Raw genomic sequence first — 26,764 nt, 5'->3', positions numbered from 1 at the left:
TATCCTTTAACTAGTTTCAAGCTTCGTAAAAGTGGGTGTAAGGTGAACTTGACTCTGACCATATGTTAAAAGGAAAAAAAGAAAAAGACTATGACGTAACACTCTCTTTCATGTATGTGTGTAACTATAAACCTCCCTGTCCCTTTGACCTTTCAGATGCGTGTGGCCTCACTGCTGGAAGAAGCCCCCTCTGAGCACCAGGATGGTAAAAGAAAGCCTCTGATGACATGAGAAGGGGGGGGGGGCACATTCAAATCCATTGTTAAACCAGCGCAACCACAAAATCTTTCTTGATTATGTCCACCAAGCCAATAGTTTTTCCGAAGCTTTCTAAAATTATTCCGAAACCATGCCAAGACCTAACCTGTGGCTACTAAGCACTTGTCTACGGAAGGGGATTAGGGCCACAAGTGAAAAGAAATGATTTGAGTTCTGAGTTTATTCTCAGAATTCTGACTTTAACCTCGGAACGCAAGCAAATGTTTCACATGTCCTCAAACACACTTGTCAGCTAGGACAAAGTTCAGCTGCGGTGTTGGATGGATGTCTTGGATGTCAAACAGTTGCTAACCACATTTTCCAGTTTTTCCATAAGTTATCTGGCAGTTTCAGTTTAGTGTGCAGAGTGTGGGGAGATTATTGAAAGTCAATAAGGGACGTGTAATGGTTTCAGTGAAGTGTTAATTAGCAGGGATAAACACAGTGTTTCAAAGGTACTAAATATGACAATAAAATACATTTGTGTTTGCAGTCACTGTCTATTTGCAGAATGAATCATCAAGCATTCAGAACAAGACTAAGAGTCAACAACCATGCTGGCAGGCTGTACTTAGGCACAGAGCTAAATGCTAACGGATGTTTAGCAGGTATCGTGTTTGCCATGCTCACCCTCTTAGTTTTACTTGTTAGCCTGCTAACGTTTGCTAGTTACCCGTGAACACAAAGTACAGCTGAGGCTGGTGGGAATGTCATGTTTTGCAGGTATTTTGTCACAAACCAAATAATCGGACACATCTGAATTTTGACCTGATGATTGTGTTAGATGAAAGGTTGGTGGATCACCATTGAGGTTCATCCTCTGGGGATCATGAATTGCAATATTTCCACAGATATGGAATAGGAGTAGAACGGACATTGAGTTGTTTTTCCGTGGTCATTTGACTGGTACAAAAGAAAATGGCGATTGTTTTTAGTGGTCTTGGTTAATGTGGTTGCAGCTCACTGGGAAGAGAGAGGGCGTAGCTCTGGGGAAACGGACGGCTGTTTGGTTAGCTAGGTACAGTAGATTTTCCTTCTCCGGAGTAGCCGGTAGTGAGGCGGAGGGACCGTTGGAGCCAGCGCTGCCGCTGGCCACCAGCCTACTGTTCGGCTTATCTTCTGTAACCAGTATAGCATTAAAGCATGATGAAATTAGCAAGCTAGCTAACAAGCCAGCTGTCCGCTAGTTAGCTACTGCAGCTAGATTGTTGATTCCACCATGCTCAAATGTTACACTTAAAAATAAGCCAAACAAAAGTTGTCACTCGTCTGGCGTTAGCTATGCGCTTTCCAACGCTGAGTCAAGAGTGTGAGGATGACGCATCAAGTTGCTAATATTGCTGCTTGTTTTTGGCGTCACAGCAAAACCTCGCCTTAGAGAGCCGCGACATGCTGTAAATCGGTTCGGTTCATACGTAAGTTAGCGCGCAACAACGGCACACGTAAAAATGGCCGCCGCCGCCGCTCTGACCATCCTGCTACATTGATTTGAATGGGAATGTCCGCTCTGCTCCGGCATTGCCATCCAAAGAGCCACGTGTGTTTCGTACGTACGCACAAACCCAGGCGTCTTTGATCTAATTTTATAACAAGTTCAGCAGCTTAGCGCTCACTTAGGCATGCCTAAACGAAATGAACTGGACAAAAGCCTGAAGGAGTGAATAACTAGACACTGATACATATCCGGTGGATGGAGCCTTTTGTCTAAATGCTAAAAAATCCTCCACATGGAGCTTATCTCTAACTGTGTGTGTGTGTGTGTGTGTGTGTGTGTGTGTGCGTGTGTGAAATATTTGTCTAGTGTCGTAGGAATGTGAACAGCTATAGCAGCCAACAATAGGCTACTAATTGAACAAAACAAAAGCAGGTAAAGACACGATGTTTAGCTGGAAGGTATTTTTGCAGCATCAAATTTTTTAAAATGTTAAAAATAAAAAAGGAATGTTGCTTTTCAGCTTTTTCGCCGGGAAAACTGGTTTGCTCTGCAAAGTCAGACATCTTGAAAGTGACATTTCCCTGTCCTAACCCATCCCCTGCTTTTTTCCATTCATGAAAAAACAAATCACACTTTCAACAAATGCAAATAAATAAATACATTTTCAATAAATATATGAAAAAAATATGTTTACACTCTTGGAATAATTTCAAAAGAGTTTTTGACATTCACATGGTTGGCGCCGCCCTCTACGTTGCTGGTGGCAAACACGAAAACATCTTCAACAACAACAACAAAAAGACAGAGAAAGACAGGAGCAAAGTAGAAAAAAAAGAAGGTATGGAAAGTCAAAAATAAAACGAGACAGATTTCATTCTTTAGGTGTGGCTTCTTTTTTCCTCCCCCCCACCCCCACCCCCCCCACTCCAGGCAGTATTTGCGCAGTGTTTTCATGACAACAGACACGCCAGAGTTCTTTTGTCTGTCTTGGAATCTACTTTTTCCACTTGTGAAAAAGCACATTTGTTCATCTCCGCCTGCCTCTCTCCTTTCAGAGAGGCGGACAGAAGCTTCAGTTTGGGGCATAGGCGTCGCCCTGCGTCCTCCTGCATCCGTTGTCAAAGGTGAAGGAACATAGGAAGGGCTTTCAGTTGCCTAATTGTGGGTCTAAAAAGCCTGGATGTCCTGTTTGACCAGCCTTTCTACTCTAATTCCACTTTTCAATCACCTTTAATTACTGTAATTTCATGGACTTGAAGAGTGAAGAGTTTCACTGTCATCTCTACGTTAGCTGAAGATGCTATTTTTTTTTCTTTTTGTCCTTCCTCTGCTACCAAACGGATACCTGTTGCTAGCTCTCCTCTGTTTAGTCTCCAACTATCTACTCAGCTCCCCCGTCCTCCGGCGGGACTTTTCCCTCGCGAGACATTCTACCTGTGGTGTGACTAGTGTCCTCAAAATGGGGCTAAATCTAACTAGCTATCCACTATCTCTCCTCCATTAAAGGCAACACGGTATCATAGCTTCATCAGTGTAATTCGGGAAATAATTTATGGGATTCATGCTTCTCAAAACGCTCGAGGAAAGAGCGTCTTTGTCTGTCTCGCGTCGGGCTAACGCCCCGTAGACCGCGTCAGATCTTTTCTCTCCGTCATTTCCTTCTCTGCACTCAGGACACCTTGATTGTTAAAGTAACGACATTAACATCAAGTCTACATCAAGACTCCTGTGATGCTTTCTCGAAAGACGTCCTCTTTTTGTTGCCTTGCTTTGAGAACACACGTTTGTCTTCAGTCAGAGAGAGCGAGGAGAAGAGGGGAGAGCGGGTTTTCCTGGTCGTGTGACTCGACATGTGTGGTCAGGTGGTGTTGAGGGTGATGATCCATGTGATAGTTGGCTGGTCAGAAGATGATAAAGGAGAATGACATAAGGGGCTCTGTCATTGGCCGGTGTCTTCCTGCGCCATTTTGACCACCCGGCGGAGGTTTCCTGTCGGTTTTGAGACCCGTGTTGTGTGATTGGTCGATGAGAAGGTCATGTGCTTTCTTGATTCGTTAAAACGCGTGGACAACGTGTTTCCCTGGCTGTGAGCTTTTTCCTGCATTTTTCTGGTCTGGTGGGACATCCTGTCTTCGGGCTTGGCCCCCCCCCCCTTTCTGGAGTGAAGCTGCCCTTGAAGGCTGATTAGAGATCAGCTCAACCTGCCTCCTGCACCCCCCACATGTACGCATTTCTGCAAAAAAATCTGTCATTTGCAGGAGGGGGATAGCTCCTTCGTATCCCCCCCCCGGATCAGCTTCAAGGTAGAACTTTCCCTGTCCTCTGTCCCGTCGCTTTGGAATAATGGTAGGAAGCAAGGCAGGAGGTAAGGAAATAGGGAAGGAAAGAATGTGGGAAGGGCTGAGGGAAGGAAGAGAAAAAGGCCAGGCAGATGACCCTCGCCCTCTCTTCCACACGACATTCCTTTCAGGGATGGGACTGCGTCCCGTTGGACGACGAGAGGAGTCTGGTCTTGTCCTTCCCCGAGCCCCGCCTCTGCAAGGCGCCCCCACTGCCACCCCCAGCGTCCGCCACGCGCTCCTTCTCTCCCCGCTCCCGCTCGGAGCCGCTCTCGGAACGCCGGGAGTTCTGACGCGAAGGGGTGCTGGGCTGGCGGGAGAGCTGTCCGTTCTTTTCGTCTGAGGGGCCAGGGGTAAAACCGGGGGAGAGAGGACGTGAAACAAACAACTAAACTACTGGTACATGTAGTTTGTGTGTGTGTGTGTGTGTGTGTGTGTGTGTGTGTGTGTGTGTGTGTGTTCTTCTTACCAGCCAGTGCCTGCACAGAAGGCTGATCGTGAGTACTCAGGAGCTGAGCCTGAATCGTTTCCACCACTCTCTTGAATCTGCGACTGGGACCTGGTTGGGAGAGCATTCTGTGTTCATTTGAGGTTTAAAACGGTGAAAATTGAAACTCCAGTTTTAAATACAGAATACAGAAACTCAGCCTCAAGGATAAACATTTAAAATAAACAAAGATGAGCGTGAATTTGAAGATCAGAGTCTATAATATAAAGGCCTTAACACAATAGGGTCTCCTTTTTTTTTCATTCACACGTCAATATATTTTTGTTGTTTGTTGTTCTGCTGTTTTTGTCACGAGTACTTTCACACAGAACATGGTCAGAGAGTATTACGCGGCTAAAAAAGGCGATATTGTTTCGTTTGTCGGAGCGAGGTCGATTTTTCGGAGCTTTCGCGCCGCGAATAAAGGCGTCAACCACATCGCACTGTGCAGAACGGACATATTCAAAAAACTTATACTGCATTGTGCAACAACATGGAGGCGCCGTAGTCTGAACCAAGATGGCAAACTTTATTATTCCTTGCAACCTTTACCTTTACCTTTCACAATAAAAGCCCACAATAAGAGATGTGCAGAATGCTGTTTACCAGAGGGAAGTTATTTGCAAATAGGAAACCGTCACAAATTTGCATCGCTGCCTGTATGAAAAGTTTTGATGCAAAAACATTTGCTGGTGTTAATAACTGATTTCTTTGGCCACCTTGTGGTTCAGTGGAAACAAGCTGCAAAACTCAACCAAGACATGTTGTCACCGCCTTTCAGGGAATAACCGGTTTCTCACCAGAATAACCGGAAGTCGTGCCCATAACTGACCGCAAGGTCACATGGGACTAAGAAGAAGCGCGGGTCATAATCAGATGTCTTACACCTCCAGCTGTGTGTTGCTCTCCTCTTGTCTGTCTTCCACACAAACACACCGTCCTACCTGTTATTAGAGTGAAGGTGACGCTGTAGATGCCCATCTCTCGTCTTCCCTCCCTCTCCGCTCGATCCCTCTCTCGCTCCCTCTCCCCCTCGGAGAAAGCAATGTCCACCTACAGGGGAGAATGAGTTCATGATGCTCACACACAAAGACCAAAGACGGTTTAAGATTTCTTAATTTGTAAAGAAAACTTGGACAAAGTATTTCTTAACACCCCATATTCAATGTTTGGAATATCTTCATACCCCTAAAATCTGTTCAACCTAACTTAAAAGTTTATGTAAGTGAATAAACCATAATAATTAATAATAAGTATTGTAATTGTAAATGAACGTTGGTTTCCATCAAAGCATATTTTTCCTGAACAATTCTAAATGTAGAAACACAATTCTCAACCCAACTAACATTATTTTAACTATGTAAAGTCATTTTTTTGTTTTTGAAATTTGCTCAGTTTTATGAACAGAGTAAAAAGCCATTGATCGTTTTTTATTTGTTTGTTTCTGTCAGTGTCCCTGCGTGGGATCCGTTGGGTGTTTGTACAATAAATGAAATGCTCTCAGTTATGAGCTTGAAGTAACTTCAAAGCAGAGCACAAAAAACATGTATATTTATTGTATTATATATATATATATATATATATATATATATATATATATATATATATATATATATATATATATATATATATATATATATATAAGCTTAACACTATTTCAAATTTTGGTTAAAGCTGCTTGAAAGCTTTAGATCGTATGCCAGTAACAGATTGGTAAATCATTGAATCTTCATGTATATGATGCCTACATTGAAACACTGAGGTGTTGACTAGAATCTGATATAAACTTCAATGGGTTTGAATGCGGCATGGCCAGCACAACATGCATTTGTTAAAGATGGGAGTTGGGAGTGTTGGGTCTCAGGGCTGAAGATGTAAAAAATAAATAAAAGTAATAATACTTGGAACTTGACAGGCTTCTGGAAGACAGAGGGGCCGCCGGATGACTTGTACTCTGCCCGGAAACTGTTCTGAGACACCACGCTGTGGCTGAGGGATGGGATCTGGAGAGGCAAAAGAAAAAGGGTGACACAAAATATTTAGTCTCTGCCTTTAATGCCGCAAATTGTACGACTTTATTTTTTTATTTATGCCGGAAGTTGTCGAGGCCTATTGAAGCTCGAGCCGCACTCACTGAGAGAAAGGCGTGGACGATGTCGGCCTTGATGGAGCTGAGCGGCTTGTCTTGAATCATCACGAAGATCTGCTCCTCTTTCTCCAGGCTGATGAAGTTACCGAACCAGGACTTCTTAGCCAGTCTGCAAATGAACGAGTGTTTGACATGTGACCGATTCCTTCCAATGACACAATTCATTTGGGTCGGATGTGGTATTTTTAACTGGCCCATAATGACTGACATAGTGTTCAGTCAAGGAACTGACTATTTAAAATAATTCTGGTTATACAGTTACATTTGGGAGGATGAAAAAACAGAGCAGCGAGGAGAATTCCGCTGCGTCAAATCTTAACGAAATAATTCCAAGAGGTTGGGGGATGGTGGAGGGAACTGCAGCGAACGGCTATGGATATGATTGGAGGTTGCTGGTCAGCTGATAGTCGATCAGCTGGTGAATGAGCAATCACGTACAGAGGAACAGCGATCGATCAGAGCAGGCTGGGGGCGTCTAAGCGTCTTTACGAGGCGGCAACCTCCTTAAACTTGCATTCTCTCTACTGGCCATCAGGGGGCGACTTGTTTCTTTGCAAATAGAAGTCAGATTGTGTCGAAGTCTATGAGAAAATGACTCTACTTCTCACTTGATTTATTACCTCAGTAAACATGGTAAACATGAAAACGTTGTAATGTTGTACTGTGTAGCAGGAAAACAAACGGAGACTTGTGTGGACTTACTCTGGACTGGACTCGGGAGTCAAACTGGACATGTCCTCTGACGTGGGGACTAAAAAAAGGAAAACAGAGAGAGAGAGAGAGAGAGAGAGAGAGAGAGAGAGAGAGAGAGAGAGAGAGAGGACGACAGAAGCAAAAGGCCAGTGAATCTTTATGACAGGGCATAATCTAATTGCCCTAATTAGAGATTATCACACAGACATTACTCAACACAGCCGCAGGCTACAGGCTGGAGCACGTGGCCGTTTCTGGGTAATAATAGATTCTATCTGGGATGTGAGTAGATTAACTCTGATTGTTTAAACTGTTAGCGCAGCATCAAGTTACTTCATACTTCATTCAGAAGCAAAACTACTTTTGGGGATTTTCTTTATCTCAAAGTGGTGAGGAGTCACACCATCATCATCATCCACTTATAGTTTTGTTCAAACTCACCTTGCAGTTTGCGCCGATGGAAGCGCGGCGAGCCCAGGAGGTTGTTTTTGAACGAGTTGAGCCTCGTTCTCCAGTGGGCGGAGCTCGAGGCGGCCAGACCGCCGCTGCCGCCGGGGCTGGAGGGCGGCGTCAGCGACAGCGAGGCCCCGCCGGCCCCGTCCGCCCTGGAAGAAGAGGACGAGGAGGAGGAGGAGGGAGGGGTGGTGGAGGAAGGGTGGTGGATTTGGTGCACGGGCGTGCCCAGCGGGGTGGGCAGCGGCGAGCCCTGCGGCGTGACCTGCGACACAGGGGGAGGGGCGGCAGAGGAGTTAGAGGACGAGTGGACGTTCTTGGACTTGAAGACGGATGGAGAGGGGAAGTTGAAGAAGCGTGGGATGGGGGAGAGGAGTGGAGATGGGGACGGGGAAGGGGAGCGTGGGGTCTGGAGTGGGAGGGACTTCATGGTGTGGAGTTGGGGCCGGTCGGCGGGGCCCTTTGAGGGCAGGGTCTGTGTTTTTGGGTCGGGTGGTGGGCGGGTGGGCCGAGATGTGGTGGCGCTTCCTGGTTTGGGGTCTTTGGTGGAGTTAGCGGAGGCGACTTCTGATTGGCTGAAAGTGAAGACCGGGCTCTGATGGGCAGACAGAAAGAGAGAGAGAGATGGGGAGAAGGAGGGATGGACAGATGAGAGAAAGCAATGGTCATGAATTATGGTTCATGGAAACGAATCTTCAACAAGCCTCGATCAGATGGAAGATGGATTTGGGGGGATCTCTGTTCTTGAGTACAGCTACGTATGTGTTTTAGTCCGTTTATTGTCCAGACATTTGTATGAGGCAGCATGGCGTGTCTATGAAATGGGAATGTGAATGTGAATGACTGAGAAAGTGATGGAGTGTGATGGAAAAGGCTGCCATAGCTTAGCAGCGACAGTCTGAGCGAGAGTTAGCAGAGACAAAAAAACAAACAAGCATCACAGGAAATTTGGTTTTGTATTGTCGATGGCCTAAGCTGATATTTTTAAATTGGAGCCGCTGATAATACATATATGTTCAATATATACTGCAAGTTCAAAAGGAAAAGTCTGGAAAGACAGATACGAAACAGCTTTAGTCCACAACACACAGCACATTACGAAGGAAAGACCAAACTCAACTCCAAGCCCACTGGTCCCTAGCAAAGGTGGATATATTCAAGACTCAGTATGTTTGTAAAAAAACCAACAACTGGACGCTTTAGTTTTTTTATCACATATAACTCAAACAGTAGGAAAATATTGCATTTATTCAGTACTATTTTCAGCTGCGGATGAATACACATTTGATATGCTTTGACCTATTTTCTTTTACAGCAGCAGGGTGATGTGTGTGGGATTGATTTAAAATACACCACAGTGCCTATGTTCATGGCAATGAAGGAACGTGTCACCCAGTGCAACAGTGTGACTCAGTGGTGTGTTTATTAATAGTCCTTGGACAACAATTGAGCGATATGGTGCAGAGGATTAAGGTATATCAGGTTTCGGATACACAGAAAATAACGTATTAATACATATTCATGGGATTTGTTGACAATTACAAAATGTGATCACCTTTATTCTTTCAAATATGACAGGGAAAGTCTGCATTAACTATAATACCAGTTTCAGACTTTGGCCTTTACTGTATGTGCAGACCACAGGAATAGTACAACGGACATTGAACTGTTTTCTGTGCTCATTTGACTAGAACAAAAGACAATGGCTACTGTTGTTAGCTGTTAACTGTTCTTATGTCAGTAAATGAGAGGTGCTGATCGGGCAATTTTATAACCTTTGGACAGAGCGAGGCTGGGGCTAGCGGTTTCCCCCCGTTTCCTGTCTTTGTGCTAAGCTAAGCTAACCAACTGCTGCTGGTAACTTAATTTGTACTGTACAGGAAGGAAAAAAGGAATAAGCTCACATGCCAAAATGTCAAACTGTTCCTTTAACTGCTTGTAAACAAACTAGTAATATCTATGATATGCAAATTATTATATAAACATACTGAGTTCTCTTTGCTCATTAGAATGTGTGAAACTGACAAAGAGGTCACTATATATGTAGAAATGCTTGCCAGACATTAAAAAGTGAGACAAACTCTGCACATGAATGCAGCTTTCAGTGCCAATCCCGCACTCTCATGAGTGTAATCATTTAGTCAGATTATGTGATGTAAAGTACAGAACGGAACATTTCACAGACCTCGCCAGGATCGGTTATAGACATGGGGGAGATTAAAATGGGTAAGTCTATTTGGGAGACTCACCCATGTAGCTCTGTGACATAATCATGGTTGATTAAAGTGTAAACTCGTAGGTTAAAAAACTTTTAATTAGCTTTTTGAGTCTAAAAAAACTGTGTCTCCAGACAGCAGGTCAGACCCTGTTTTACGGCAGCTAGGTCAGAGGCGGTGAAAAGATCTATAACACAGTTAATAGAGTAGAGAGAAGTTCTTACCCTGGGACTGCTGAGAGGACTGGAGGACAGACCTGTGGACGCTCCACTGACTGAACGAGACCTTTTGAAGACAGCAACAAACAACAAGTCATCGAGACGAATGGGACTTCTAGGTGCAACAATGACAAAATATTCTGTCGTGTATGATTCTCCTCTGCTCTATGGTTGAGCTTTTATTGAGCTTATTCCCACTTGTAATTGCGATATTAACTTGGCTGTCAACAATTTCCATCAGTTAAAAAATAATGTCATGATACATCAGTCCTGGTTCTGACCTCTGGCTGTGTGCATTAGTGTCCAGGGCCCTGCGAGGCGGGGTGGGAGACCCCTGGTCTGTGACACTGAGGACCTCCAGGCTCTTCCTCTCTGGACGACAGCGACCATGACGCGTCAGCATGGGGGAGTCCACACGCTTCCTGGGGGGGTCTTGGAGGTCAAAAATATTAGGAAAAAAAGAAATAAAATAAGAATTTCATCTTTGAAAAATTGACTGACTTTTCAATAGAGAAAGCACAGTTCAGAGGAGAAGCAACCATTAGATTTCACAAACAAGCTTTTGTCTTCGAGCGTTAAAAAGGTTGTGGAGCACGTGTTCTCACCGAGGTCATTTCTGGGTGGCAGATCCTCATCTTCACAGCTGGGGTATCGCTCCTTCCTGTCCAACAGGAGGTAGTAGATCATCTTCTCCTGGTTCTCCCTGCAGAACAAGATGCAGAGCGACGGAGAAACCGAAGGTCAGAAAGAGAGAGGAGACAGAGAAAGCTTTTTGCTGACGGAATCGGAGAATACAAGAAAGACAGAGGCTTGTCAGTGTAAATAAATAATGGCAACAAAAAAATTGTAAATGGTATGGTCCGAACAGGTCATATCGTAAGTAATCTCTATAAACAGAAATCTGCATATCAATACAGAATGGCTAAGCGTTCTGGTTTCCGTTTGTAGTCCGAGTTGTATTGACTAAAAACATTTGAGCGGGCTTTGGTAGATAAACAGTCCATGTGGAGAGAAAAAGAGGTGGAATGCAATCTCGGAACCCATCGGCTGTCGTCTGACGATGATTCAGCTTTTTATAAGGTAGGAAATGTATCATTAACTGAGTGTAAACCGGCTACTTGTGAAACAAAAGCAGTCGTAGACGTCGTCTCTCAACTCCAAATCTATTCTTGCGTCTCAAGTTGCTAATCGCACTGTAAACCATGACAGGTGCACGGAAGAGGAAGTCTTGGCCCGGATATCCGCTACCTTGATTTTTTTATTTTATAAATTTTGTCCTTATCCCCGTCTCCAATGGCTACACCAGAAACCCAGAAATATTGGCCGTTGCCCCCAGAGCCTGAATCATCATTAGGCCGATAGTTGAGGGGTTCAGAGATTGTATTGCAAGCAGCAGTATTTGATTAATTGTTTCCAAATAGACTTAGCGTGACACACTTAACATAGACATTGTTTCAAGTGAATCAAAGTTGCAGCTTGAGTTGAAAAGTCAGCTCAGTTTGACGTTTTTGTTTTGCTTTTTTAGCTAGCTATATAGCCCACACGCTAATTAGGCAAAATATCTGTTGCTAATGTTAACGACAACAAACCCGAAACACCTACATGGTAGCAATCAAATCAGTAGCTTCTTTACACATCCTGCAAACACGGAAAAACGTTAGAATTGATTTGGTTTGTTGCGTTTCTTGAAAATGTTTGATTTTTTGTTTCCACTAATTCTTACAATAATTGTCTGGCTCCATATCTGCTAAATGCTCCACTATGTTCACCAGCTAGTTGCTAAATTTGCCTGTCTGCTGTTTGGTGCTGGTCCGGCAGTGTACAGCGGGTTTATCAGAGTTGTTTCACTGACAACAGCTGCGTATTGTGGCTGGTAGCGGTTACGATGAGAGCTGTGAGACCCAGTCAAAACAGTGAAGTTGCCGGCCGAAAAAACCCAACAATGAGCTTAAATATTCTAAAACGCTTCTGCTTCTGCTGTTGTGGGTAGTGAGAGAGCTCATCAGAGAAGGGGGACACAACGGATGGGTGGACACAGAGATAAAAGAGCCCTTGTTGACATTGATGCTCTTGTTCCTGCCATGTGAGGCAGATTAATGATGTAAGTAATTGACAGGCCACAAAAGGACAAAAAAGACAATGAGAGAAAGAGACATTGTGAGAGAGAAATTACAGTAACTACACACACAATTATGCATTTTATTTTTAGCATGCATGCAAGCCAACACGTTCTCACTTCCAACTCGTCAAACACGGCAGCTACTACGTAGCTAAGGCTACCTTACGTGTGCAACGTAGTAACGTTACATACATTTTAACAAGCCAAGGTTGACTTTTGGTTTCCCACGGGACACAAACAGCAGTTTCCTGGGTGAAATTCATGTGTTTTAGGACCCAACCATCCACCCAGACCTTCTCCCTTTGCAGACGATATTGCGCTTTATACTTCGTAACCTCACTTCGCTCTTTACTCCCCGCCATAACTACGGTCACATAGAGGGTCATAGTTTGATGCGTAGGGCCAGTGACCAAGTTGCCGTATTTCCAGAGTTGGAAGCACACCTGCAAATGTTGGCCTCTGTGAGACTTGACATGTTTGTTCTACTTGTCTAATGACTGCCTAGAAATCAACAGCTGCAGTGGAGACACAGGTTTACGTTTTAAAGTATTTAATTCTTTCAATCTATTTATTTAAAATATGAATATACTCTGTAGTGGATAATAAAGCAGATTTATAAAGCTATCTGATCAATGTTCTGTCATAAATTCCAACAGATACGTCTCAACACTGGTGCACAATGATGTATTGCCGTTCATTCAATGTGGAAATGTTTGATGGGTTATATTTACTCACTCCTCACTTGTAAGGTCCTGTGTGAGTTTGACCCGGTCTCTGAAGCACCCTAAGGAGTACATGCTTTCCAGGACATCAGGGTCCAGGTCTGTTAAGGACAGGATCCTCTTCACACACACACGGCGAGGCGGCGGCTGCTCTGGGCAAGGCTCATTACGGCCCCCCCTGATGGGAAAGAAATCAGGGTATGTAGTTAGTGCAATTAAAAACGTTATAAACAAAAAGTTTCTCAAAGTTTACCGCAAGCATTGATAGACAACGAGGGAGAACTCTTCACAGTCAGATATTATGGTGATGATTTGGGCCGTGGAGCAGTACATTACACTGCTTCCTACATTTTTCTTCCCACACTTTTATGATGGAGGGTTCATTGGAAGATTTCACACATTTTCTTGGGGAAGATTCTTTGAACTCAGCATTTTCAACATGGTCATAACAACGTAGTCGCTGTAGTACAAATATATTGGTATAAGTATTGGCTTTTAAAAACTACCCACAGAAGTTATTTCAAAAGGCAATGAAGATCACATCATGGATTAAGCCAGGACTATATTTATATTACGATATACTGTATATATATATATAACTTTATTTTTGAGCTTTTAGTGATTACAGTGAAAAATCAAATGCTAGCATGCTTGGTGTCGACTGAAAATGTAAAACAGACGTCTGAGCAGCGCATTGGATGTACAGTATGGTATGAGGTATGTTGCGTGTTACAATATTGGCTGACCCACAATAAGAAGAGGCCGACATAGTTAAAGTGAAGGTGTGAGAAATTACAGATGTGGCCAAGTGCCGCTATGATGGTGAAGAAGGGAACAGGGAAAATGCAGAGGAAGTAAGAAACAGGTAAGAAAGTAAACGTGGTACTTACTGGTACCAGGGGTGTTTCTGTATTGCTTCTAGCTGTAATAAAAAAAAAGACAATATTACAGCATTGATCAAAACACGGTTTCCCAATTTTACAGCTAATTTAACCCTACAATCATACATCAACAAAGATAAAGCATCTGCTGTCTAAAAAAAAAAAAACCTGATTAAACAAGTCTAAAGCTACCAAATCAATTTTTCTCATGAACCATGCACCCTGATTTTGTTTAACACAGTCTTTAGCCATGCTAGCAGCAACACTCTTTGGATTGCTAGTCCATCACTTTGGTCCAGACTGAAATATAAAAAAAAATATTGAATGAATTGTTGAAATTTGGTGCAGATAGTCATACCAATTGTAATAATTTAACTTTTTAATCAGATCATCATCAGGTATAAAGTTAATTTTACCAAATACCTGCAAAAGCCTCACGGTGAACATGATAAACAACACACTTGCTGATCGGCATGTGAGTCAATGTTAGCATACGGATGTTAGCATTAAGATCAGGTACAGCCTCGGGCCGCTGGCATGGCTGTAAACTCATGTATCTGCAGTTATGACCCCAGGAAAAGTATCCCTGCAGTCCAGTCCTGCTCAGAGTAACACAGGAATGAGTCCTAAAACCCCAAAATGAAAAAGCGTTTTTGCACAGGAAAGAGATTTTAACGTTTTGTTCTAAGACATTAAATAATAACAAGCTTTTTTCTTTCGAGGGAACCAGGGCGATGTTAACTTCCGAGGTTGGCCTACAAAAATACGTCATCCCCGCATACAGTGGTAGCCATCGCATCAATACTCTACAGTATCTCTTAGGGTTGGTGTAATGGAGCAGCTGCAGTTCTGCAAGCACGTAAACAGTGGGCCCGCTGTGAACACTGTATGCCGAGAGGAAACCAGCAAGCAGCTGTATGCAGCCAGAGCTTTGCGTTTGTTAACGTGCTCATAAAGTACTGTATGCGGCACAGAGGAGACACTTCCCGTTTCCTAACTGATATGAATATGTTGAAAAAGGCAAAAAATTTAAATAAAAAAGATGTGTGGGTTCCGAATGTTCAGCTTGCTAGCGACATATATACTTTTCAGCTGGATTGAAATCTGTCTCCCTGTGTGTTGGGTGGTTTCCATGGAGGCAACCAGCAGACAGACAGACAGACAGAGACAGTCTGACCTGGTTTCAGGCTCCGTTAATCAACAGCTCGTCAGACGAAGCCACAGCTTTGATTAAATCTGCTCTGTTGTAGCTGAATGACTAAATGACCAGGCTTCCACTCTGTCAGCAGTCTCTGCAAACCACATTATCACAGTAGTTTCCACTTCTCGGCCTCTAAAGCCTGGATTCCTCTCCACTCTTTCTAAACCTGAGCGCGGTGGAATTTCTTCCAGCTGTCCATTCACTCGCTCATTCATTTATTCGCTCGCCCTCTCCCCTCTCTCTGCCTCTGGACTGCCGGTCTCTTTTCAAGCCTTGCTTTCAGGAAGGGAAAGCTGGCATTTAGGTGAAAAGGAAGAGAGGTCCTCGCCCCCTTTCACCCTCAGCGCCTCCATCCTTCTCTACAGCCACTTGATCCATCCAATCAATCGCATTGAGCACACATGCATATATTCATGCCTCTCTTCCTCCCTACACCTCGGTTTCCATGAGTCTCGTCTCCAAATAAACTGCTAACTTGCCTTTGAAGACAGAAATAAAAACCCTGTCCTGTCATGGCTGACTCCACTCGTGCCTTTAAGCAATACCCAAGGCCCATTCCTCTGCTCTTTTCTTTTCCACCTTCCTCATCTCCTTCCTCTTCCCTCCGTAAGGTCCGGTGTCAGCGTCGATTTCTGTCACATCTCGAAGCGAGGCCTGGGGCTTTTTCTTTCCTTCCTCCCTCCTAAATGTCTGGTTCACGCTTCGTGGGCTGTGGAAACTGCTGTGGTGCAATGTGACTGTTTGCTCAGCCCTGCCTTCCTCAGTTACGGAACGCTCCTCCATTCATATGCAGTTCAGAATGACAACAGTGGCAGATTTAGCACTGAAAATGCTGATTCATTTTTTTCAACAACATGGCCTTTATTTCAAACAGAGGCACATCTGAAGAGCCAGCTGCCCCTGGCAGATTTTATGAGCTGTAGCTAGCTAGCTGATTAAGCTAACGGTTGAAAACACTGTCTACGGCTGACATTTTACTCTTCCAGACAGGGTTTAGTTTGTGCGTGATCCTCAGTTTTTGACTTCCTGTGTACCTTTCCTTCTTTCTTTCTTTCTATCTTTCTTTCTTTTATTGTTTATTTTTGCAGGGACAGCACACAGTAAAAACTAATTGCACAAGAGCTAGCTAGAAGCTAATTTGCATCGGCTGTCCCTGGGCAGATAGACTAAAAACAACCACATGACAATAAATCCACAACATGAAACAATACAATAGTTAATAGTCCAGTTAATTGTTTTTTTAAGTACATTTTTGTAGTGGCCTACAACTTTAGGGTCCATCACGTGATGCCATTGGGCCCACAAAGACTTTTTCCTATGGACTTACATCGGGAGAAAGATGAATCAGCGGATACTTTTTTTAGCTAAATCAACTTCAGAGTATGTACACTTGAATGCCCCTTATTTTGTGTATATATATATATATATATATAGATATATATATATATATAGATATATATATATATATATCTATATATATCTATATATATATATATATATATATATAGATATATATAGATATATATATACACACTTATACTTGGCCCTCTCCCTATATAAGCCCCATGGTCCCTCCCTGCTCACCGTGAGTCTCTTGTCAGGGTTGACTTCTATCATTCCTTTAAGCAAAGCTTGACAGTCAGGAGGTATAAAGTGGGGCATGTGGAACACCCCACTCTTCACTTTCTCCAGTAGCTGCCGTAGGTTATCGTGGTCAAAGGGCAAGGCACCCTGGGAAGGGGATGAGGAAATAGGATGAGAGAGATGCAAAGAGAAGAAATAGTTTAGTGGCACCAAAACCGTATTAGCATATAGTTAAATAAATAGTTCAACAATTTGTGTGATAGACCACAAGCAGCCAGTAAGCTTAGCTTAGCATAAAGTCTAAGCTTAGTACCTAGTACCTTAGTACCTAGTCCTAAGGTACCTCTAAAGCTACTTACTACTACATTTATGGATTAAACAAACAAGACATAACGTGTGAATGTTGAGCTTCACAGGTGCTGGTAGGCGGATTTTGTCACCTTTGTCAAACCATTCCTTTAAAGGCACCCTGCAGAGTGTTCTTGTAGAACAATACAGCTATGTCTTTGTGTTATGTTTCTCACAAAAAAATCTATTGTATGCATATGTAACTTTTTTAGAATTTTTTTTAATCCATCCTTGTCTATTTATTTCTGCTTTTTGCTGGCGCATTGCTGCATTTCTTGGCAGGTTACCGCCACCAACTGTCATTCAGTGGAAAAGTCGCGTCACCCACGCACTCTTGCATCCCACTACCTCGCTAGTCTGATGCAAAAGATATAAACAAAATGGTGACCGGCTCATTCATCACAACATTGCTCCAGGCTGCCAATAGTTGTCAACATCTCCACAGGGTACCTTTAAGATTTAAGGCCGATACGCTGACAGTCTGAGAGAAGACTGTGTCTGAGGTTCAATGGGATTATTGTTCTTTGTGACTTAAATAGCGGGAATCAAAGGGCAGAGAGAAAAAGCAACTCAATACTGGAAAGAAAGAAAAAGAATAAAAGGACCTTCTTACCACCAGAAGAGCAAAGAGGATGACGCCACAGCTCCAGACATCGGCTCTGCGACCGTCATACTTCTCTCCCTGAAACCGAAAGGCAAGGACATGGAAGCATAAGACATATGTGCACACACACACACACACACACACACACACACACACACACACACACTTACACAAACACAATAACACACTGAGATGGGAAGTAACTAACCCTTATGACCTCTGGGCAAGCATAATGTGGGGAACTGTGAAGAAAGAAGAGGCTATTATTAAATGATTTAACCAGATGCAACCATGCACACAGATAAAGGACGCAGGTGCTGATTTGATGAAAAAGCTCTTTTATTCATTGATTAGACTGAATAGGTGAATCCAAGCGAAAAGCTACGCTCCCTTACTAATTGTATGGGTTGAATCCACGCTGCTCCTGATGGGCAGGCAGCTTAAAAAACGCTTAAGCTTTTAACGAACAAAGTCATCAATTATGTAAAAAGACACACAATAGAGCGCTGAGTGGACGTTCCTAATGTTCTGCACACTTTGTGTATGTCACAGAATTTACATGATCATATTTGTAGCTCATTTACAATACCAGATGTTATTTAAATTGGCAGATGAACAAGTCGCACCCAGGCGGCAACCTCCGGGTCTGAAAAGTGAAGCCAATGGGAAAGAGCCTTAAAATTGCATTCTTTCTGATGGCCATCAGGGGGCCTACTTCTCACTTTACTTATTCCCTGAATAAACATTGTAAACAAGAGTTTATGGTCTCAATCTCTAGTTTCAAGTCTTCTTCAATACAGCGTGATGTTCATTTAGTAAATTATGATTAATTTAGAGTGAAATAGACCATAAAGCAGGCTATGCTTTAGGGCGGGGCTACCTTGTCATTGACAGTTTGCTGCCAAGGCTTTTGTTTTCAGTTCATGAAAGTTAATTGTAGCATTTTGGTCACCGAAAAATTCTGCGTTTGGTTGAACTCCCTCTTGTGTCACTTCTGGTTGCGAAAAAACAATATGGCGACGGACCGAATTCCAAACTCAAGGCTTCAAATCGGCAGTCCACAAACCAATGGGTGACGTCACGGTGACTACGTCCACTTCCTATGTCCACTTCCTATGTACAGTCTTGGTCCCACATCTGAGCTCAAGCTAATTTTAGCCCATGGATCTAACCCAGTACTCACCCACAACTGGTTTCCAACAGGCTGTCCCCAACTTGTAGTGAGGCCATGCCGAAGTCTGCTATCCTGATGTTATTCTTCTCATCCAGGAGAAGATTCTCTGGCTTCAGGTCTCTGTGACTGGACACACACACACACTCACACATTCAATGAAAGTCTTTTTCCAGACCATAAACCGCAGCTACAGCTAACCTTGTTTGTACGCTTGGTAGACTTTCACATGATATGTAAATATTTATACCAAAGGGGAGTTCCACTGTTTATTAAAGCTTAGTGATCTGCAGTGCAGTTCACTGCACAAGGACGCACGTGAATGCGCACGTGGATGACGCAATGCACAGCTCTGCTTGTTCGGATGTGTTGAAGTGTGAATGCATGAGCTACTCCTCCATAGTCAGACAACGTACTGCTGTGTTCGGGGGCAGCAGCAAAACGTATTTTAGCCACCTAAAAAAAAAAATCTATATCAGATTAAGTGCTATATTTAGAATATGTTCACAGGTTTACCTGACAGTGAGGCAGCTCTTCTCCATGGGGAACTGAGGCCGTCATATACATCTAAGCTCTCGTAAAAACCCACCAGACTCCATTGCAAGAACAGTAATTTCACCTTGCAGAACACGGAAGCTGCTGGTCTAAAGCTACCTTGAGCGGTTAGTTAGTTAGTTTGTTTTATTGTGTGACTTTGGTGTTTTAAAGGGTTAGTTTGGATTCACCAAAGTCACACAATAAAACAAACTAACTAACCGATCGAGGCAGCAGTAGACCAGCGGCTCCTGTATTCTGCAGGGTAAAATTATTGTTTTTTTCAATGGAGTCTGGCGGCTTTGAACGAGAACACAGATAACGGCTTAAGTTCCCTGTCGGAAACATAGACTGCATTGCCGTCTCACAGGAAGGTGAACTGGTGATAACATTCTAAACATAGCGTACACTTAAACTGATATTGATTCTTGTTCAAATACATTTAGCTGCTGAGCCCATTCCACAGACGCACATTGCTTTGCTTCCATTATTCCAGTCTGTTTCTCGAAAACTGGGGGCGTGCCGACCGATATCTACTATACACTGACTATGGATGAGCACCTCACACAACCCCACTAGTGTCGGGTCACGTGACCACCTCATAAACACAGAGGTGTGCTTTAGTTCCTATCCATAGCAGGCTGTGTGACCTTGATCAAGAGGTCCAAGACTTTTGACTTGTGTTCCACCATTAAAAAATATATATGTATATTTTTTGCCATTTACTGGACAGTTGATAGTGAAGAGGCTGACAGGAAACAAGGGAAGAGGGAGGAGTATCACACTACGATAGCCAATCTTGTGTCCAAGTGTGTTGTACCCTCGAATAATGTTTCCCATTCCAATAAACAGCGTTTCCCATACCGCCCCTTTCTAGAGTGGAAGTTAGATTATAGGTAGGTTATGGATAGGCGTCGCAGAGATAGCTGGTTGAGGTAAGGGTAAGCTTTGAGTTAAGCATCGTGGAAAACGACTGGTTGGGGTTAACAATACATTTTGTCTCATTTTAAAGTGAGGGGGAACACCAATCGATGGGGGAACAGACTTTGACTCAACACCGACAAATAGGGATGAAAGGTTTTGAGAGGCAAAACTGTAAATGATACAACAATGAAAAAAGGGCAGGCCTTAAGGTCAGCAGCCTCTCACAGACCATATGGAGTGACTGTGGCAGAAGTCGAGGGCGGAGATGATTTGTCTGAAGAACTTCCTGGCCTCTTTGGGGGTCAGCCTGCCCTTCTTCACCAGGTAGTCGAATAACTCTCCGCCGGACACATGCTCCAAAACCAAGTACCTGGGGGAGGGGTGAGGACAGGGGAACATTTAAGACGTCATGCACACAAGCCATGGATGCTTCCTCCATACATAAAAACTCAAACAGACACCCACAACCCTCTATATCTCCCGTGTCATGCGGTTATTATTTTCCCTTTCAGATTCAAGGTTGTTCCTTCTCTGGCGCAGATCCAGAGGGAAGATTAAACAAAAAAAAAAGAAAAGAAAGAAAGACAGTCAGCGGAAAGGAGAAAGATAAAGAGATACTCACAGGTATTTGTTATTCTCATAGACATCATGCAGCTTCAGAACGTGAGGGTGCTCTATTAGTTTAAGAATAGCTATTTCTCTCTCCACCTGGATGGACGCGGAGAAGAGGAGACGTGTGGAGAAAGGTTAAGAAAGAGGGAGGGAGGGAGGTTAAAAAAGAATGGAGATTGAAATGTCAGGAGGAAGAGGAAGGTGTATATGATGGAAGGAGAGAGAGAGAGAGAGAGAGAGAGAGAGAGAGAGAGAGAGAGAGAGAGAGAGAGAGAGAGAGAGAGAGAGAAAGAGGGAAGAAGTAAGTATAAAAGGCAGAGTTAGGTCAAATGTGGAGCAGAGGGAGGCAGTATTAAATGTTATGTTCAAATTGTTTAGTGTTCATTTAAAGGCAGAAACAAGTTAGTTTGAGTTGTAGACAGCAAGCAGGAAAAGCGAATCATTATTTACACCGATGAAGTGTGTTTTTAAAAGTTTGAAGGATAAATGCAAGAAAAAAAAGGGAGGAACAAAGCTTAAGAGCAGGCCTGTACTTAAGCTAGCTCAGACCAATACTTCCTAATGACTTAGACTTAGAGCTGCACTAATCAATATTTTGATAGGAAAAATGTACCAAATAATTCTCATCTACGGCACCAGCTGTCTGTTTTTCGGGAAAAATGAACTGTAAAACTCACTTGTAAACATCCTGCTCAGCACCAAACAGCCAGCAGGCACAGTTTAGCGACTAGCTGGTGAACACGGTGGAGCATTTAGCGGCTAAAGAGCCAGATATACTATATCCTCAGGTGGAAACCAAAACCGAGCCAAAAGACAGTGAATATTAGACTCACAGGTTGCACGAAAGATTCTCTGAACGCTAATGTTGCTCCGAGTCTGCTAGATGTGCAAAAAGGCAACCGTTTGCTAATGCTAAGCTAAGTTGCTAAGCTGCTCAGCCATACCAACATTAAAAGATGACATTATGTCACTTAAAATCTTAAAAGTCTCCCGTTATTTTTGCTGCTTACTCCTTCTCCTTGCAGTATCTGCCGACTTGTTTGATTCTATCAAAGCTCCGCTAATTCAGTGATAAAGACGTTTTGTTTCGAATAAATTGATAAAAGTCCCCTACTACTTTGTTATTCGAGAGCTTTATTTTGAAGGAACGAGTGTACAGACTTAATGTGTCCTGTCGTGATCGGATGACAAAAGTCGCATTTAGAGGACAGGCGTTACCACGGCCACAATGACCAAAATAACCCATAAACCTTCATAAGGTCATGTGAGTGTTGTATTAAGATGGACTTGAAAATATCCAAACCTATGCCTTAAAATGAATCAGTTAGATTTTATATGTTGCATTGGCTCGGCACGTTTATCAGCTCTCATTTCAGCACCAGCAGCTGTCTATAGCATGACCTACTAAACATTCACACGCGCATATCGGTTTGCTCTCCACATGATGGGGGGGGATTGATTACTGGATGGTAAATTCATAGTAAAGTCGTTCTGACTGTGATCTAAGGACTCTGTGAGGTGTAAATGTTGTGATGAATCCCTTCATTTAAATCAAATTTAAAGTCCAGTGGTAGCTATTTGCCAATCCCTAATTAAAAAGACTGATTTGATATAAAAAAATGAATGGATTGTGATGATCTGCTGTAATAGATAAATACATTTAGTGGCCACTTTATTAGGTACCCCTGCACAGTCTAATGCAATCCAATACAACAGCCCAACACAACAAACAAATAATTGAATTAACACCTCTATAACAGTAAAACAAAATGTGTAGGCATCGTAAAAGTCGACTTCATGGCAGCACAGTTGTATTGGATTGCTGTGCGTTGGCAAGAATCTGGTGATACGATACGTATCACGATACAGGGGTCACGGTTCAATATACTGTGACATATCGTGATACTGTAAGCAAGGTGATACATTGCGATTTTTCTGACTAATTCTAGGAAAACTGTCATAAAGCATATGCATTAAAATCTAAGTTAAAAAAAGTGTATTTATATTATGAAATCAGAAGAGTGGGAGCGGCATTTGCATTTATCACAGTCTGTAACAGCCGACATCATAGCACTGCTTTTTTTGTGCAATCTGAGCCACCGTCTGCACGTAAATGATTCAACTGACAGCGTTTTAGAGAATCGATACAGTATGACGAAACGTAACATCGCGATACTCAAGTTTGGGCTATATTTTTTTATAGCCCCCCCGTTAGACTGTGCCTAATAAAGTGGACGCTGAGTGTAAACCAGAGGATGAGAAGTGGGCAACAGCTGCCAGAAAAATGCTCACAGGCTGTGTTGTCGTGCTGTAGTCTCAGAGCAGGAAGCTAAAAGGCGCATCTAGAGTGTCGACAGGAAAAGGCTACTTGTAGTTAAACATGCTTTAGCTGACCCAGTAATGCGGTTACTGGCAGTTAGCACCCCCGAGTAGGCAGTGGGCAGCTTTCCAAAGCGATACAAGACGAGGAAGATACTATAAACCAGATGAATGGGGACCGGTGGCATTTCCAGGTGGATGGAGGTTTCGTCCGCGGTGCAAACGAGTTTTAATCACGCACTTGTCTCCTGCTTTTGTCATCTGGCCGACGAAAGAAACAAAAACACAAACATTTGTCTAGATTCTATTGAAATCAGTGTTTTTTTTTAAGATTCTGGGATATGTGTATTTACAAGTTCATCCTTTTTTGAAAATGTTAGATTCAGTGTTTTCTGTAAACGTAGAATGGAACGTTGGTTCATTTCAGCCAAAGACTCGGGAGCTGCAAACCACCATTCCTAGAGGCCGTACCGGGTTTTGGAGAAAGTGCTTTTAAAGATTTTGCACCCTCATCTTGGCTCGAGCTACAGAGACGTTTTCAACTAGATTATTTTATAAGCGTGCAGGATTTTAAAAACAGGATTAAGGATCATTTGTACTTGTCCTGACACTTAAAGACGATTCGTCTATTATTTTCGCTGCTGCGATGTGCTGGTTTGCTTTAAGTCTGTCACCTTTCTAAGTCTGCTTTCACGTTGCACTTTTAGCGGTTTTGCTTCTGTTATTTCTGTTTTTAAGTGGGGAAACTTTTTGGCCAGGACGAAACCCCCTTTTTCAAATGAAATTCAAAATCTCAACGGGATCGTCCCGGCTAGATAAAGGTTACGTAAAGGTCAAATAAAACTACTAAAACACACGAAGCCACGACGCAGCTCTTTGATTGGGCCTTACATTTTCCCAGATGTAACCTTTAAAAGAAGAGAAACTAGTCGTCGGCCACATTAAAAACGCAAATGTGGAAGAGCTTTGTTGTTTTTTACTTTCTTTCAGTTTTTCAGTTTTCAGCTGCAGTATGTAGCTTTCATCAGAGGACTTAATTAGCAAAATGGAATCATTTCCATTGTTCGGTGCACAGAAGCGGTGTGCCCACACACTCGGCGGCTCCACTTCGCAACACGCAGACAGGGCTTTTTCTGGACTAAAATAAAAAAGACATTTGTGTTGCTATTTCCGCAGGCCGGAGAGAGCCGGCTCGATCCGGAGCTTTGTGGCCACCGAGGTGACAGTCGTGGGGATGGGTACGGGGGTCAGACACGAGCACAGCGGATATATACCTTCATTAGGACCGATTCGGAGAGTTTCTCTCTGTTGACAATCTTGATGGCCACCTTCTGTCCTGTTATGCAGTGGACGCCCAACTTCACCAGCCCTGAGGGACACAAAGAGACACGGGGAAGAGAGAGAGAGAGAGAGAGAGAGAGAGAGAGAGAGAGAGAGAGAGAGAGAGAGAGAGAGAGACTGTTTGATATCTCAAATCATCATGCAGTGTGAAAACAGGAAGGGAGGCATGTCATAAATAATTCAAAAAAGCATTACTGACATTGTCACAAACATGGGCCAAACTCGGCTCACATAAAGACAGATTAGAATGTGCATGCACACAAAATACATCATGTGATGAATTTCATTTTAGATCCTTTAAGAGGTTGTGATCAGAATAAAAGAGGCTGGGTGATTAAAGCAGTGATTCTGAACGCTGGAATCAGCTGTTCGCCCTACCACGAGAAGACCCCCCCCCCCCCCCCCCCCCCCCCCTTACCTGTCTGTCCCTTCCCAAGGGTCTTCTCCAGCCGGTAGGGCCCCACGTACTGGTTGGACGGGCCCACCGTCAGCTCCTTGCTGCTCATCCTGAAATTCTATACACTCCCGCTGCGAGGCGGATCAAGACGGCTCCTGTGCGTAACGCCGTAGCGCCGCACATCCCAGGGCGGCTCTGGAGGCGATGGGAGGACCGGTCGTGATTCTAAAGCCGGGCCCTGCAGGCTACTCCCATGCACTTGTTTGTCATGCGGGCCAGCCGCTCCGGCGCCGGGGAGAGCGAGAGCCGGTCCCCGGTTTCCACAGTCTCAGCGCAGGCCTAGAATAAAGTATTACCCGGGCTGTTCTTCTTCGGTTTTTGCGTCGCTTTCAGGGCGGCACGGAGAGCAGCATCATTCAGAGTAGAAAGAAGAAGAAGAAGAAGAACGATCAGAAGGACGCGTGAGGTTTGACCGGTGATGATGGGAGGAGGTATAGTCCCACCGAGCCCACCCCCACCTTTTTGCTATAAATAACAGTAGTTTAAAGCTAATTGGTGTGTTAGCTTATGCAGCCGGCTAAAAGTGGAGCAGAAGAGAGAGGTCTCATTCGGGCTCTGCATTGGCCACAGATTGATTCCTGTAAGAGCAGGGTCTCAAATATCCCGAGTCAGAATGCCCCTGATTGAATCCATTCTCTGATCGATATCAGGGACCCCCCCTCCACACACCCTCCTCCTCCTCCTCCTCCTCCTGGCTGCTGCTACCGTCCAAAAAATGTTTTCATCATCCTTCCCAGGCTCGTACATTCCCCTCCTCTCTCTCTCTCTCTTTCTCCCCTTCTCACGCCGGGCCTCTCTCTCTCTCTCTCTCTCTCTCTCTCGGTCAGGAGACTGCCTTTTTTCTCTCTCTCTCTCTCTCTCTCTCTCTCTCGTGCAGATGCCCGCGCGTCGTCCAGATAATAATCTATTATCACAACAGCATCAGCCAGAAGAATGGGTTTTCCAATATCCGGTGCACACTTTGGCTCACCCCTCCCCGGCCCTGCATCAGGAAATAGAGGAAGAGAGAGAGGGGAGGGGGGGAGAGCATTAAAAAAAGAAGAAGAAGAAGAAGAAGAAGGAAAAAAAAAAAGGCAAACAGCCGCGGGGGCCAGACCGGGCGAGACGGGACGTGGGGGGGGGGGGGGGGGGGGGGGGACAAGCGACCCTCGGTTCGGGACGGTCGCAGCGGAGAGGAGAGGTGCGCTCGGTGCGCCGGCGTCAAGATCAGCGCTCGGCCCGGTGATTAATCCTGCTTCTAGAAACAACAAGCATCCTCAGCTGGCCTGGTGGTGGTAGCAGACTCCCCTCCCTCCCTCCTTCTCTCTCTCTCTCGCTCTCTCTCTCTCTCTCTCTCTCTCTCTCTCTCCGTCTCCCTCGTCTCTCTCCCCTGGCCGGCTGTGCTCATGATATCACCGCATCTCCTCCCGCAGCCCGGCGCTTTGGCTGTTGCCTCCCGCACAAATGACAGTAATAAAAAAAAAAAAAAAGAAAAGACAGAAAAAAAAGAAATTCGCCTGTGGAGAAAATGAATCTTTCAGGTTATAAGAGAAGTTGCCCGCACCCAACAGGAGTGTTCCTCATTCACGGGATGGCCTCTTCTTCTTCTTCCACTCCGCTGCTGCTGGTAACACCCCCGCTTCTCTTTCTCTCTCTCTCTCTCTCTCTCTTTTTGTACCCCCCCACTTCTCACACTCACACTCACACTCCTCCTCCTCCT

General features: G+C 44.0%; 1 protein-coding gene across 5 annotated transcripts; it reads right to left on the bottom strand.

Annotated features, from left to right (window-relative positions):
• Nucleotides 1-26,764, bottom strand: brsk1b (BR serine/threonine kinase 1b). 5 transcript variants are annotated; one of them, XM_068718521.1, is made up of 21 exons: nt 26,609-26,764; nt 25,027-26,047; nt 24,542-24,636; nt 20,959-21,044; nt 20,566-20,706; nt 18,891-19,007; nt 17,916-17,949; nt 17,717-17,785; nt 16,756-16,902; nt 13,980-14,011; nt 13,103-13,267; nt 10,854-10,951; nt 10,530-10,680; nt 10,255-10,315; nt 7,803-8,409; nt 7,371-7,419; nt 6,654-6,777; nt 6,421-6,522; nt 5,464-5,572; nt 4,502-4,591; nt 1-4,371 (listed from the first exon to the last, which is right to left on the bottom strand). In XM_068718521.1, the coding sequence occupies exons 2-21, from the start codon at nt 25,112-25,114 to the stop codon at nt 4,160-4,162; spliced, it is 2,577 nt and encodes an 858-aa protein (XP_068574622.1). In that variant the 5' UTR covers nt 25,115-26,047; nt 26,609-26,764; the 3' UTR covers nt 1-4,159. The 5 variants fall into 5 exon arrangements, with proteins under 5 accessions (XP_068574622.1, XP_068574620.1, XP_068574624.1 ...); XM_068718519.1 differs by having other exon boundaries at nt 1-4,383; nt 4,505-4,591; XM_068718523.1 differs by having other exon boundaries at nt 7,803-8,079.

Source organism: Cebidichthys violaceus, unplaced genomic scaffold, assembly GCF_023349555.1.
Source record: "Cebidichthys violaceus isolate CVI_PGR_0920_01 unplaced genomic scaffold, fCebVio1.0.p SCAF_23, whole genome shotgun sequence".
Taxonomy (NCBI): domain Eukaryota; kingdom Metazoa; phylum Chordata; class Actinopteri; order Perciformes; family Stichaeidae; genus Cebidichthys; species Cebidichthys violaceus.
Note: the sequence above shows the minus strand (reverse complement) of the source record. Positions and strands in the feature narration are given on the sequence as shown.